The 15,899-nt window shown below is 42.8% G+C and overlaps 4 protein-coding genes across 4 annotated transcripts; 1 reads left to right on the forward strand and 3 right to left on the reverse strand.

The window, feature by feature from the left end:
• Window positions 1–1,415: 1,415 nt before the first annotated feature.
• GSBLH_T00000422001 (uncharacterized protein) lies at window positions 1,416–2,140 on the reverse strand (the record flags this gene model as incomplete). The annotated part of the gene is made up of 2 exons (XM_013038626.1): window positions 1,416–1,730; window positions 1,766–2,140. The coding sequence occupies 2 exons, from the start codon at window positions 2,138–2,140 to the stop codon at window positions 1,416–1,418; spliced, it is 690 nt and encodes a 229-aa protein (XP_012894080.1).
• A 945-nt stretch (window positions 2,141–3,085) lies between these two features.
• GSBLH_T00000423001 (uncharacterized protein) lies at window positions 3,086–5,204 on the reverse strand (the record flags this gene model as incomplete). The annotated part of the gene is made up of 9 exons (XM_013038627.1): window positions 3,086–3,892; window positions 3,940–4,006; window positions 4,038–4,199; window positions 4,233–4,296; window positions 4,330–4,363; window positions 4,394–4,826; window positions 4,856–5,003; window positions 5,035–5,113; window positions 5,145–5,204. 9 exons carry the CDS (start codon window positions 5,202–5,204, stop codon window positions 3,086–3,088), a joined length of 1,854 nt encoding a protein of 617 aa, XP_012894081.1.
• A 51-nt stretch (window positions 5,205–5,255) lies between these two features.
• GSBLH_T00000424001 (Translation elongation factor EFG/EF2) lies at window positions 5,256–7,536 on the reverse strand (the record flags this gene model as incomplete). Its single annotated transcript, XM_013038628.1, has 5 exons — window positions 5,256–5,542; window positions 5,573–5,676; window positions 5,712–6,437; window positions 6,468–7,321; window positions 7,354–7,536. The coding sequence occupies 5 exons, from the start codon at window positions 7,534–7,536 to the stop codon at window positions 5,256–5,258; spliced, it is 2,154 nt and encodes a 717-aa protein (XP_012894082.1).
• Window positions 7,537–10,910: 3,374 nt separating this feature from the next.
• On the forward strand, window positions 10,911–11,239 carry GSBLH_T00000426001 (uncharacterized protein; the record flags this gene model as incomplete). Its single annotated transcript, XM_013038629.1, has 2 exons — window positions 10,911–11,036; window positions 11,066–11,239. The coding sequence occupies 2 exons, from the start codon at window positions 10,911–10,913 to the stop codon at window positions 11,237–11,239; spliced, it is 300 nt and encodes a 99-aa protein (XP_012894083.1).
• Between the last annotated feature and the right edge of the window lie 4,660 nt (window positions 11,240–15,899).

The following is a 15,899-nucleotide window of genomic DNA, read 5'->3' on the forward strand; positions in this document are numbered from 1 at the left end:
GAACTCGATAGAATAGACATCAAAATCGATAAGGTCGATTCGTTGAACGGGGACGAATAGCTCGTCTCTTCTCCACAGAAATACTGTGCCACAATATCTGCACTTCCTTCCACATCTTCACACTTCTGCGATATCATGGCCACTGTTTCGCGAATCAACGAGAGATCTTTGCAGTGAAGCACATCACACAAAGTCCGGAAAAAGAGAGACGAAGAAACAATCGCAGAGGCAGCTTCGTCGATTCCTGTTATCTCGTTCAAAACGTTCAAATAACTAGATATAATCGACTTGATTTGTGGAGATAGATGTTGTGATAACACTTTGGATAAACACTACGAATGGAGAATAAATCTAGTAGCAACACAACAGAGAAACGAAATGCCGTCTAACTGGACGAATAACGTCGATGCAACGGGATAATCAAGCACCATTTTAGGATACGAAAGGATTGATTCGCTGGATGGATCTGCGTTCAGCGTTTCAAACATTTTGTGAACAATGATCTCTCCTTCGGCCACCATGGAGTTGCAATTGGCTACAAACTTCTTCTTCTTTTCAAGGGTAAACTCGGAAACATCGTCGACAAGATCTTCCACCTGGATGTTGTTTATCATCATGTAGTAGTCAACACTATGATATCAGACACAGGGGAAGGAGTACAGCATATCAATCGTGTCTAGATCCGTTTGCTTGCAATCATCAGCCGGAAGGTAGGATAGACATTGTTGGATCTATTTCACATAATCGAATCACAACTACTTTCTCCACAAGGGCTTGATTCTCCTCTTGTTCGGAATTATTACATACAACAGACAGAGTTCTGTGAAACAACTGAATATCAAAGGACATTTTGTTCGTGGAAAATGCAGAAGGAAACGTGCAACGCTCAACTGCGCGCAAATTGACAACACTATGCGTGATACAGTGTGTTCATTCAAACGATGGAAGGTTCATATCACGATGGAACGAAAATGCCAAGACAAATCTTTCTAAAGATATTTCGCTTTCAATATAGTTAAGCTACGTGAGTGACGCTATTCCCAAATGTCACACCTCTCCCAGACAGCGAGTCGAACTATCAGCGACCAAAGCACGGTATAATGTCATAGCGCTCAGCGACAGGACAAAAGACAATTAAAACCAATAATGGAGAGCTACCTCTTTCCCTTTTGGAAAATCTATCAACGTGTATGACTTTTGGAATTCCAACAAACATGACTATTTCATCTGATCCTTCTCTCTGATCTCTTTCAAGGAATACTCCAGGGACTCCAAGGAAGCTTCCACTCGGTCCGTTAGCTCTTTGTATATAACGTACATCATCCGGTCTCGTTCTTCTTGAGTCTTACATTCAGCTAGCATTTGTTCACTGCGATCCATAATATCCGATACATCAATCGGCTCTCCAAACTACGTCAAACCACAAGTTCAAACGCTACCTTGCAATACACATCCACATTTTTCCCCGGAATGATGCTAATCACACTCAAATCTTCCGCTTCTGGAAGTACTTTTTCCATATTCAAATGGTAGAACGGCAAAATGATCAGTTTTCCATTGTTTACACCATTAGCAAACGTGTTCGTCTTTTCCCCTTCTCGCTTTGCAGTCTCGTAAATTACGCGCCCCACTCCCCATTTCATGGGTCCAAGACTTCGTCCTGGAGGCCCGGTGCGACCGCTGGCTCGAATTCGGCAGCCTTCGCTATTCCAGCACGATTTCAATTGATCCTAAACACTCAGATTGAACAACCACTCACTCCTACTTGATAAGTACGGCCCTCTGGGAAGATGTGGCACCATTCCCCGTTCCGCAGACGAGCGATGAAATTGGTGACGGCCGTTTGGTACACGCCACCGCCTCGCCAGACTGGCATGATCTTTACAGTTGCTACGATCATAGCTTTCAGGGTGGTTTCCGAGGTCTGGTCCTCGCGAGCCAAGTTCCAAAACCCACAGTTGTGGGGATTCAACATATCACGAAAGGAGACGACAGGAGAGGGGAGACTCGCACTGTCGATCGTCGACACATGATTTGACACAGTAAGCAAACCGACGCCATCAGGCCTTTCTAAAACAGTTCTTAAATTCTCGACGCCATAATAGTGGGTCGAATTGCGACGGGTGAGTAAATAGGTCATCACCTCTTTCACTGCAAAAATGTTTATAAAACGGACCTACGAGGAACTAGTAGAAATCACACCCTACACACTTCAAAGGAAAGCTCTCCTCGGTACAGGGCTTTATTCGAGGATCCACCACATTCTGGTACTCCTGTGGGCGATTTTCGTGGGTAAAATCACGGTTCTTATATCTGCAATCTTAAACATGGTTTAGGAGGAAACCCGTAATAACCTTCCAGCGCAAGAAACCCACCCAAGCCTGTAGCCACAAGTTTCCCCACTCGATTCATGCGATAGGGAATCAGAAAAAATGGTTTGAGAAAACCGGGACGCACTAGTTCGTACGGAAACAAACAGATTAAAGATGCATACAGTTCACATACTCGTCGAAGTACAAATAGAACTCCTTCGCTTTCGCTGTGAATTTCTGCAATAGTTCACCCGATGCCCCCAATCGCTTCAGTGCAGCGTAGCACTCTCCATACTTCTCCAGCGAGCTTCTTCCCGCCTTCTCCAGCATTTCCTCCACTTCTTCCGCTCCCTTCAACTCCGCCAGGTACATGATCGTGCTCACATCGCTCCAGTCCGCCTTCTCCATGTCTTCTCCTTCTCCCTCTTCGCTCACCTCCTCGCACGCCATATTGCAATGCTTCATCCGCTTCGCCGCAGCACGAGCAGCCAATGGAGCGAGTCCCTGCAGAATCTTCAGCGCCTGCGCTGCGATTTCCCCGTTTTTCGCGGCAATTCCGAACTGAATCACCGCCTGCATGCACTCCGCGCAGCCTTTCCCGACCTCCAGCAGCCGCTTCGCGACCGGGAGCGCGGCTTCCAGCGGGTCCTTGACAGCAGCCAGCTAGACATGAAGCGAAAAGGCCTCGCGAACCTCGAAGCCATCGACGTCGGTATCCTTGGCGTTGGCTTCCGCCTTTCCCTTCTGCGGAACGACGACGGAGGGGAACTGCTTCAGATAGGCCTGCTTGTTGATGGGTCTAGAATGGAGAGGAGAGAAAAGACGGACTGTTTCGCGAGTTGGATGGCGCAGCGAAGATAGCCGGCGGCCGCGATGCGGTAGTAGGGATGATCGTAGATGGAGTCGACGTAGCGAAGGAAGCGGAAATAGGACTGGAGCGTGACCTTGCGAAGCACGTAGGGATGGAAGTCGAATTGGTCCAACACGAACGTATCGAAGTGAGACACGACGTTGTGGTACATTTTGTTCGCGTGCACCACGTCGCCCGCTCGCTCGTGGCTCAATCCGCATTCGATTTCGAACCAGCACGCCTGCATCTCGCGAAGATCCACGCGCGGCATGATGTTGCGCTTCGTCCAGTAGCCCGCTAAGCGATCCGCCTCCTCAATGTTCCCAGCACGCAGCAAGTATTTCACGTGTTTCGAGTTCATGAAGCGGTCGCCCCGATCCAGCGAGGACGCGAAACCGATCGCTTCCGCCGCTTCTTTCAAAGCGCCCGCGTGCTTCAGCACCTTCCCCTTGAGGATGTAGAGATCGTAGCACGTGGGAGTGTGTTCCAACGCCTTCTCGATGTAGCTCAACGCAGCCTCGGTGTGATGCTCGAAGTCCTCCAACTCGGCGAGCAGATACAACAACCAAAGCTTCGCCTGGGGCTCTTCTTCTTTTTCTTCGCTGTTGCTGCTATTGCTATTGCTGTTGCTATTGCTATTGCTATTGCTGTTGCTATTGCAGGTGTTCTGAGTCGCAGAGTCATCGAAATGGCCGGTCTGCTCGAGCTTGGCCAATTGCTGGGTGCACAGCTCGCGGAAAATCGAAAGCTACGCTGGAATCATTGCTCCGAATGTACCTTTCTCGGACTCTTCACGAACAAGGGACGCAGGCTTCGGAAGAAGGACGGGACTCCCTTTCTAGGCCTCAATTCTCCATGCAGATTCCAACCTCGACGCCTCAATGATCATCTCCTTGCACAACGGAACGAACTCCGACTCATCGCGCAGATGCAGCTGCACGTGGCGAACCACCAGACAGCTCGGGAGTTTCTCGTAGAGAGCGTCGTAAAAGGCGCGAAGACGCTGAGTCTGCTCCGGCGAAAGAGCGAGCGAGGTGCTGGGAAGCTGCAGCCGCGTCAAGCGATCGAACGACGAGAAGTCTCGCAGCTCGCAGCACTCCAGTCCCCGCAGATACAGATAGTTCATCCGGTTGTCTGGGTGTGAGAACACTAAGAGAAAACGGGTACGCTCGAAGAGATCGGACCAGATCTTCCGGCTTTCCTCGATTCCGTCGCGCGACACACCGTCCACTTCGAACGTTCCGGCTTTGCCGAGCAGAGTCGCCAGTTTCTCCTTGGCCTGCAGCTCGTTCAGCACGTCCGACATACCCTTTTCGAGCGTCGTGATGGCTTTGACACTCTCGTTTTGGCGGAGATAGCAGTCGACTTCGAGGAAGAGAAGCTCCTGACGCGTGTAGGAAGCGCCCTCCTTGAGACTGCCTCGATACGCATCGATCGCCTCCAGGCATTTGGCGTAGTTCTCTTCGAGGAAGTAGCCGACGATCAAACCAATCCAAAAATTCTCGCGACCAGAGAGTTTGTTCACCAACTTTTGATAGCACTCCCGATAGATAGCAAAATTGCGTGTCTGAGCAGACAATGCTGCCAGATCTAAGAACAGCTGGAGATTGGACGAATCTCGCTTTGTAGCAAAGTAAAATGCCTTTCTGGCTTCCTCATAGTTTCTATTTGGCAGAAAAGAAACCTCCCGTACTTGCAATGACGATAAAATAAACCCAAAATTTGCCAGCAGATCCCGTTACGCATATCGAGGCGTAGAGAGTTTCGAATCTCGGTTTCTGCGACCTTCTCATCGTCTTTGTTCATCAGATAGAGGAGGAGGTGTTTCATGCAGAGAGTTTCTTGTTCTTTAGAAATTGCCGCTTTTCCTACTTGCATTCTTGGGGTACTCGCTCAAGATCGTGTTTGCAATTTTCAACCCCTTTTTATATTCCTTTTCCTCGTACGATTTCTAATCGTTACTAAACCCTCAAACTGTTCACAATGAGAGTGCTAAACTGATTCTCTTTCGCCTTCGAAAGCGTCTGATCGTCTGAGCTCATTATTCAACCTTTTGTTGAACAAACAAATAACCCAAAACCAAACTGTCGACTCTACTTGCTATTGCCCTTCGCCTTCTTCACCATCTCCTCCACAATTCCCTTAGGGACCTGACTCATCGTCTTGAACTCCATCGTGAACTCTCCCTGACCCTGCGTGTTGGATCTCAGCTCGGTACTGTATCCGAACATGCTCGACAGCGGAACCTCCGCCTCCACCGACACAAAGCCGCGGTCGTCGCTGTTCGTGGCGAGAATGGCTCCCTTACGACGATTGATGCCTCCGATAATCGCGCCCTGGAACTCCTGCGGAATGTCGATCTCCACCGACATCAGCGGCTCTACAATAAAAAACGACTACAGCGCAGTACCCAGCAGAAGAGGGTTGGCTTTCATCATCGACTCCAGCACGGCCATCTTCGCAGCGGTGCGGAAGGCGATTTCGTTCGAATCCACGGAGTGGCTCTGACCATCTCTACATGTCACTGCGCTTTTTCTCCCTCCTCCTACAAAAGCACAAAACGAATTCCGGTGACCGGATATCCCAGCAGGCGACCCTTCTCGATGGCCTCATAGAATCCCTTCTCGATGGCCGGCAAAAACTCGGGCGGGATGTTGTTGCCCACCATGTTGTTCACGAACTCGTGCTTCACAGGACCCTCATAATCCATCGGCTCGATGTACCCAATCACACGACCGAACTGACCCGAACCTCCGGACTGTTTCTTGTGCAGGTAGTTGAACTCGCACTTCTTGCTGATCGTCTCGCGGTAGTTGACGCGCGGATAGCCAACGTCCACAGCGCAGTTGTACTCGCGCTTCATTCGCTCGATGTAGATCTGGAGATGCAGCTCGCCCATTCCCTTGATGATCGTCTCCTTGCTCTCCTTGTCGTAATCCACTTGGAACGTCGGGTCCTCCTTCGTGAAGCGCTGCAGCGCCTTCGAGAAGTTCACTTCCCCGTCGTGGTTGTGCGGCTTCACAGCGAGCGAAATCACCGTATCCGGCACGAACATCGAAGACATCGCGTAGTGCACTTTGTTGTTCGTAAATGTATCGCCACTCGCGCAGTCGATTCCGAAGATCGCGGCAATCTCGCCAGCGCCCACCTCCTGGATGTCCTCCATCGAGTTCGCGTGCATTCGGACCAAACGCGACACCTTCACCGGGCGGCGAGTGCGCATGTTCGTGATCATGTCTCCGCGCGCGAGCTTTCCCTGGTACATTCGCAAGTATCTTTCGATCACCCAGCCTCCAATCGCCTACGTCAACTGGCCGTATTTGTTCTCCTCCAGCTTGAACGCCAGTGCCACCATGTTGTCGTTCACCTTGTTCGACAGCGTGACCTTCTTCTCGTTCTGATCCAGATCCAGCGCGGTGTTCTCCACTTCGTTCGGAGCCGGCAGGTAATCGTTCACGCCGTCCAGCAGCAGCTGAACTCCCTTGTTCTTGAACGCCGATCCCATGAACACGGGGACAAACGTGCGAGCCAGCGTGCAGCGACGAATGCACGCCACCAACTGCTCCTGCGTGGGCTTCTGCTCCATCAGGAACATCTCGCCCATTTCCTCATCCACCTCCGACAAACGCTCGATCAGCGTGTTCTTCGCCTGGGCTGCTTGCTCCTTCAACTCCGCAGGAATCTCGCTGATCTCTATGTCGTCTCCGTTCGGTCCGTTGAAAACAACGGCGCGGTCCCGCACCAAATCCACCACACCCCGATGCTTGTCTTCCAGGCCGATCGGAATCACCACGGCAGAGGCATTCAGATGAAGCTTGTCGCGGAGCTGGCCGATCACACGGGTCGGATTCGCACCCTGCCGGTCCAGCTTGTTGATAAACGCCAGACGGGGAATGTTGTAGCGCTTCATTTGACGATCCACAGTGATCGACTGAGACTGCACACCACCTACTCCGCACAGCACTAAAATAGCGCCGTCCAGGACACGCAGGGCACGCTCTACTTCCACCGTGAAGTCCACATGTCCAGGAGTATCGATGATGTTGAGCTCGTAGTCTTTCCAGACACAGTGCGTTGCCGCAGACTGGATTGTGATTCCCTTCTCACGTTCCAGGTCCATAGAGTCCATAGTTGCTCCCACTCCGTCCTTTCCTTTCACCTATTCGGAATAGACATTTCGTTGCCAACTACCTCATGGATCGCACGAATTTTCTTTGTGTAATAAAGAATACGCTCAGTGAGAGTGGTTTTACCAGAATCGATGTGAGCAGAGATTCCGAAATTTCGGATTCGTGCAATTCTGTCGTCGTCAGAAACAGGCGCGGCAAAACAACGGCTGAATGCAGAAGTTGCAGCAACGGCCTTAGCAGCCATCAACCCCGAAATTGCATGACGAAAGTAGCAACTAGATCCACGAGCAAGACCAGAGAGCATATTATCCGATCTGGAAAACAAGAAAGTGATTTCTGAAGTGTTGCCTTCTGAGAAATGTAGATGCAAGTAGACTTCTACGTAATCGTTCTATGCATTTTCACATTCTTCTATGGAATGGAGGGAACGGTTATTCCCCAAACAATCGTCCCAGTGTTAAAAGAAACAAGTGTTCAAATATGTATATATATTAATTAATTTATTACAAAACTATAATGATATGGCTTGAGAAGCTGGCATGAATTCCAGGGCACGTTTCTCACTGCTGCATGTCTCTAATAATGTTACAGTAACCGGGTTTTGAGAAATTGCTTTGAGAAAAATCAGGGAAGTCTTCACCTCATTGATAAACTCCCTCGCACAACGAATTATCATATATCCCGATTCCTTGTCCCACACAACAACTAAAAATGAATAGTTTTCGGCAACATCTCACTTCGTAGTTGTGCTACTTGTTTGCCAAGAGCAATGAGCCCAAAATTCGCTTCAATACTTCTCTATATTGTGAATCCAGCAAGAATTCCTCGAACTTTGAGTTCCCCGAGAATGTCGCCAAACTTGAGTTGGCTGACCCGCTTTAGATGGTCCTCTTGAAGTTTGCACACAATATACCTGGACTTAACTCTCATATGGAACAAACATATATAAATAAATAACCAGAGGAAAACTCAAAACTGTAAACCCTGATCAGAGAAAAGCTGTATGTATTCATCATTTGTAATATCAATATCTTGCAAAACCGCTTCAAGTTGTTTCAAGCGCTCAGCACCCCACATTCTATCAACTTCATCCTCAGAAAGAGAAAAGACTACAAGTGAAACAAGCAAACACTCCCAAACTGTTACAAATCATTTGTTTTACAGACTGAAGCTTCGCTTGTCCTTCTTCAAGATAGCGATCCGAATGAGTTTCTCGCACGACATAGTCCTCAGCAAAATCTACAGGGGAAAGCACAGAGGATGAGCATAGGTTCTGCATTCGAATAAGATCACACTCTCCTAAGCTCAGATTTCGATACAAAGCATTACTGGACACGAAATAAGGATAGTCAATCGTTAAAAAGCCATTTTGATTGCTTTTCTGAGTGCGCTCTTTCAACACTTGCTCTAGCAAAAATCCTTTGCCTTGGGTCTGGAAAAGCAATTCATCGCTACTATCGTTTTCCAACTCTGAAGTTCCATATGCTAACCCATACCATAAAGACTTTGCCTGTTCCTCCGAAAGAGCAATGTTGTGGTTCTGACGGAGGCATTGGCATAAAGTATTCCAGTCAATATGATCTACAGATCAAGTCGTCTACAAACACCCACAATCACCCGACCAGCTAATAATACAATACAGTGTTTTTAAAAATATAATTTGATCGGATGAACTCAACAATTTTGATGCAGTTGGAGAAGGAGAGGGAGGATGAAAGAGTTTGTCATGTTCAATGTGGTGCATACTCATAAAGGGAATTCATTCAGAATTTTTTGAACGTAAACTTGAAAATTTCGCTTTGCTGTAATCATCTACCTAGAAACAGAAATCCATGGACTCACCTCTTTTTCGAAAATATGCTTGTATTTTCGCTGAATTCCTGAATCATTTCGAAAGTATTCCAACATTCTACCTTTGAAATTATCACCCTATGGATACACTTGGTTTATCTCCGATGGACTCAGGTTTGAATACTGGCGTTGAAAGGAAGAGTATTCAGAGTTTCGGAAAAGCAAAAAAGGACTAATACAGGACTTCTAACATTAATACAGCTCAAATGGTATACTGTGCTGCTAGGAGATTCGAAATAATGCGGAAACGACTTGGTACTACTTGACTCACAGAATTGTGGTTCACCTGGTTTTTGCTCCATGCTGTACAAAAATTAGCCAGGCAGGTAAGCGTAAATACAAATAAGTAGAAATCAAACAAACAAATACACTAAATATAAACTACAGAACTCAACCATAAAGGTCTTAAATATGTTCGCTCTTTATGTATAAACTCCCATTTTGCAATTGGAATTTCATCTCATTGCCTGCTTTTCGAAACTCCTGGAAGCGAGAGTGCTGTAAATCATAGGTCGACACGCCAAAAGAATCGACTGAGAGAGGATAGTTCATGCCTTGCTTCCATGCAAGAATATCTTTACGAATATCTAAACTCAATGAATCGTCATCATTATCTGCTCTCTTTAATTCATCTGGGTCAGCTCTCCGGGACGGGCAGCTTCGAGGACAGTTTTGCATAAACTAGAAACAAATGTGAACAAGGAACGAAATCACAGATCCTTAACGAAGAGCTGTGCCCTTTATAAATGATTCTAAACAAACAATTATTAAATAAATAAACAAGTACACAAGCTTTATGACAAAAGAGGATGGTAAGCCTTCTTTATCATTACATCATTCTCCTGTATCAGGGATTTTATTTGGTTCACGAGAACCATAAAATCTTCACGACATAGGTTTTCAGGGATTAGTATGTTACAGATTAAAGGAATTGCATCCTGGGCAATACTAAGCTAGATCAAACAGGAAATGCCTACACAGGAGCCGAAGCGATTTGCTTGATAAGCAACTCATACTGGAGGGATAATACTCCGATCAACGGATGAATTGTAAATTGAATGAGCGGATTATCTCCCAACTTTGAGTGAGGAATGTACTGAGCCTAAGACTAACCACTCTTCTGCAGCAGTACACAAACTCCAGGTTTCCCATTTGATGTTACAATGATGTGAAGCAGATTTGAGTAAATGCTCAATCCCACGTAATATGATTGAGTACCTGCTTTCTATTCATCATCAACGCTTTGCGTTAAATACTATAGTGCGATGTACATAGGGAACTGGAATTCGAGTACTCATTTACAAAAAAATATGAACATTGATGAAAGTACTCCTCCATATGACTACACTTCAATGAAATATTGGGATGAACGATATGCAGCCGATGAAACTGTGTATGAGTGGTAGGAACTTGACCACTAAAGTAATAAGTAGGGTGATGGACTACAAAGTATTTAAGGAGTTCGACATTGACAGATTTGTAAAGAAAAGTGATTCCATATTGTTTACGGGCTGCGGGAATTCTAGTGACAATATGCTTTCTAACTAATCAATAGATATCACAAGAGATATGTATATAGATGGATATCACTCTCTCTCTGCAATTGACTATTCGAAAGTAGTCATCCAGCAATTAAAAAAGAGGGACAGCGACTTGCCTGGAATTAAATGTAGTAATGACGGAAGTCGATTACTGATAGACAGCGTCATGGATTGTTTTGACATCACTTTTCCCTGCGAATCTTATGATGTCGTAATCGACAAGAGCATGCTCGACACTTTCCTCTGCTCAGAAGAGACTTGCAATAACATTCCTAGCTATTTGAATGGTGTAAGAAGAGTATTAAAGCCTGGAGGTGTTCTGCTCGTAGCTTCTTTCAACTCTCCTGATATGGTGATCGCCACTATCCTGTTTGATTGTAGATCAGCGCAGTGTTCTCTCTAACCGATGGACTCGACTATCAAATGGCTATGCGCCATTATGAAGAGATTGAAGGTCTGGAATCACTGAGAGATACTTATTCTGGACTATCGGAGGAAGAGTTGCGAGGACAGTACAGCTATTTGTATGTATTACGGAAGGTCGATGATAACTAATATGTTTACAAACAACACATGACAAAAAGCAGAAAGTTAAACCTCATTCTCACTATCACTCTTTAATAAGTCCTCGTCACTCAGGTTCGGTTCTAAGTCTCCCGTAGGTGGCTACAAATGAATTGGAAAACATTACAATACAATAGGCACCACAGTCGTTACATCATTAGGGTTGATTATAGGAATAGAAGATGAAGCAACAGACGACGCCAAAACAGGATTTTCGTTGCGCTTTCTTTCGCGCCTGTCAATTAAACAAAATAAACACAAAAATTACTCTCTTAAAAGATTTTCATATTCTGCAAGCTCTTCCTATACCTAAAGAAACATAAAGAGAGTTACATCAATAGAAGCAGGTTTCCACGACAAATAAATCACAGCCAGCAACCCAATAAAAAAAGTAGTACAGACAATAAACAACACAGTTAAAACGATCATCAGCAATGACAAAATAATTCTATGGGAAAAATGAGGGATAATTTGGAATTCACAAAAAAGTATTATGTAAGTTTTGGTCTGATCTAAGTCTTTTGATAAACAGGGTTGGACGATAGATAAGGTGAAATGACAAATTAGAGCAAAATGAGGACTGTATTGTTGTAATCAAGCAATGAGCCAAAGAAGGAAGGTATGAGAGATGGAAAAGAACACAATATCAAGCAGAAGGAATGCTACAAATTGTTAGGATGCAAGCAGAAAAGATGGAATGAGGAAACGTACGTATGTTACAATATGATGTAGCCTAAGTCAATTCGTTGAACTTGGGTGTTAGAAAGTTTTGAAAATACGAAATTGCTCGCATGATACTTAATATGGTTTCTTGTTAAGTGGAGTATAATATTTCCAATTCGTTCACAAATACTGGTGAATAATACATGTAGTTAAGTAAAAGAGTGATTGTTGGCAAGATTGTTTCGATATGAGCTGTATTTGTGTAACAGTATCACTAAGCTATTTACGAAATAATGGAGTAATATGGAAATGGGTAGAAGTAATCTTTTGGATCCTAGATAAGAAATGCCATCAATAGGAATAAAAATCTGTAGAAAGATGAATTGGGTAATACAATGCATCAGATACTCCATAAGATACGACAGAAGCCCATGAAGAGTGAGAACACTTGGTAAAAATATAATTATACATCCTATTGACTAAACAAGTAATGTATATTTAAGTAGTATGATATGGACCGTGTTTTGGACCATGAGAAAACACAAGCTCAACGTCTTTTTTGTTGGATTTCAGTAGTCGTTACTACAGATGAAATATCAATGAACACAGAAGGTAGAACGACCATACGACCAGAAAGAAAGGTATAGAGGTCAGCTATTTCAAATGAATAGTAGAGAATACATGTATAAAATAGCATAACGTAAAACTTTTATAGTGCCTAAAAAGCAATGTGTTATATCATGTTGTAGAAACAGAGTTTGTGGTACGACTGAGTCCATAACACGATAATAACATATACATGGAATAAAGGTACTTCTTCGTGTATGCTCAATTCATAAATCAAAAAAGAAGTGCATTGATAAAGCGAAGATTAAGTTATAGACATATTAGTAATAAGGAACAAACAAATTAAGTACAATACACAACTAAAATAAACTAATTATAGGTGGAAAAACTTGGACAGAGGATAAGAAACATCTATTACACAACTAGAAAATGAGATGTACTAACTATGGACTTTGTCGTCACATGTGTAAATGGATCTGACCAGCCACACTTCAATTTTACTGTTTTCAGGTTTGGTACGTCTATACTCAATTAGAATGTGATTCATATACTGTGGATCACAGCCTGCCTGGGGTAATCAAAACTGTATCCTGTAGAACCTAAATAGATTAATCCATAGAGATCTACAAGGAATCAACAAAAAATGACTTTCACTCATCATTGATAATGAACAAGAATCGCTTTCCGTTCCACGTAATGAATACTTACCCAAAGAGATTGATTCCAACTTCGGATTATCTACTCTAATAAAATAACAAATACCATTACTTGATATTTCTGTTGATAGCGAAGTGGCAAATGTGTTGTATCCAAGTTCAATTGTTACCAAGTTTGGTAAATCTAGAATATCATTGTGTTCAATTTAGTATTTTACCGTGAACTGAGAATGATGAAAAATAGAAATTGGATGAAGTTTTACCAATTATACCGATTCTCAATGATTTCAGTGATGGAATGTTCGTCAATTCAAATTTACCAGAATAATCACTGAAACTATATTGATCGATTTCAATAGATTCCAATTTGTCACAATTCGATATCTTGAATGATCGAGAATCATCTTTACCATAACTATTCTTGTGTTTTGTAAATGAATTGCTTCCTATTCGTATAGTCTTCAATTGAATTATGTTATCGATTAGTAATGAATTCGTATGATACATGTTTTCATTACCTATTTCTATCGATTGAAGAAGTTTGAATGCACTCAAATCAAATATCGTTAAGGATTCAGAATTGCATGCTTCTTTTGGAATCGATAATAGTGGTGATGACATTGACAATATCGATAAGTAGGAACATGAAGAAAACCCAGAAGGTATTGTTCGACATTCAATCATCGAAGATAGTGAAGAATGAACATCTAGTCATCAAAATCGATTCAATATTCATTACTCGATATAGATAATGATGATTTCATTACATATTTCAATGCATCTGGTAGTTTCACAGTTTTACATTTAGGAATGTCTAGATATTATTAATATCATTTTAAATGAATATATATACTGTATAATGTAACACGACGAGGAGACCATAAAGAATACTTATCTGATACAATTGATTCTAATAGAGGAAGATCTATACAAGTATTATCATCATTTATGTTATTAATGAATACTTTTCATTGTTAAGGAACATGAATCAAATCCCCAATTACCAAATATCGAATAATATCCTAATTGTATAGATAACAATTTAGGAAGATCTATTGATCAATTATGTGATTATTATCGATAATACTCTCAATATCAACTAAATTGGACCATCCAAATGTATAATCTCCAAGTTCAATTGTTATCAAATTTGGTAAATCTAGAATATCATTGTGTTCAATTTAGTATTTTACCGTGAATCGTTAGTGAACCATAATAGAAATTGGTTGAAGTTTTACCAATTATACCGATTCTCAATGATTTCAATGATGGAATGTTCGTCAATTCAAATTTACCAGAATAATCACTGAAACTATATTGATCGATTTCAATGGATTCCAATTTGTCACAATTCGATATCTTGAATGATCGAGAATCATCTTTACCATAACTATTCTTGTGTTTTGTAAATGAATTGCTTCCTATCTTTAGACTCTCTATAGTATTTTCTCCAATAATTTCAAATCTATCGACATTTGCAAAATTATCATTGTCTATCACAAGATGTTTGCCCAAAGAGTTTGGTTTCCATGGAATGAATGGAAGTAGATATTCCTCACAAATACTGCTTTCAATTTGAATAGTGTCTTCCTGAGATTCCATATATATTCTTTCCATACATGTATCTTCCATCATAACCTTCACATACTCTTCCAAGTGGGTGTGGATATCTGTATGTTACAAAATCAGATCATTCGCTACTCTTTATTTCTTTCTTTGAAACATAACCGAAGGAATGCGCAAGAGACACATTCGACACAGAAGGGATATTTTCCATCACAACTTGGCGGTAAAACAGGAAACTGTAACCTGAAGAATACATTGTTTGGAGTAAGGGCAGATCTAAGATTTACCACCTTTCTGTTTAAACTACCTTTCAGTACAACCAATGATTCATAATATTTCGATGATTGAGAATACTGACCTACTAAAGAATATTCCTCCAACGATATGCTCTTCAATTGAAGTAAGTCTACTAGTCAGGGTTTTTGGATACAATACTCTTCAGATATACTTCTCGGATATTCACAAACGACAATTTACCAAATTGAATGGATTCCAACATAGAGCAGTTCTCAATGCGAAGAATAGAGGCATAATCGCTGAAACTGTAATCGCCAATTGAAATACTCTGGAGGACAGAGCAAGCCGTCACTTCAAAGGATCGTGATGGATTATTTCCATACGAATTAACTGCATTTGTAAAGCTGTTTTTACCGATTCTCAAGTTCTTTAGGTAGTTCAATCCGCTCAAGTCAAACTTCGTTATCATTTTCATGCTGCGATCTCCAACATCCAATTCTTCCAATGCACTAAATCGACTTATGATTCTGGAAAAACTAGTCTCGTTATACCACAAATCATCCGGAATAGATAAGTGTTTCGTTGTGGAGGGCAACGAATCAATACTAGAAGCGTTTACATGATGGATGAGAGAGGCCAAGGCAATCGATACATTCCTTATTGACGAAGAATATACTGCATTGAACGACTCAGGAAGGAATACTCTATCTAAGAGCAAAATATCTATATTCTAGTGATGTATCGATTGACCCACTTGAAAGATCAATATGACGAACATTGTGGAAACTACCACCAACGGAAACTATCGAATGTAAGTGTGGAAGGTCTATTATCAATGATTTAATCCTCTTTTCTCCTACTTTTCATGATTAACACGTTCTCTTTATCATAAGATCCATACAGCGCATTTACACCGAAAAAGATAGAAGGTAACTCCAGTAAATCTTCTTTAGAAAAATAGC

Source organism: Blastocystis hominis (assembly GCF_000151665.1).
Source record: "Blastocystis hominis, Singapore isolate B (sub-type 7) whole genome shotgun sequence assembly, scaffold_0".
NCBI lineage: Eukaryota > Bigyra > Opalinata > Blastocystidae > Blastocystis > Blastocystis hominis.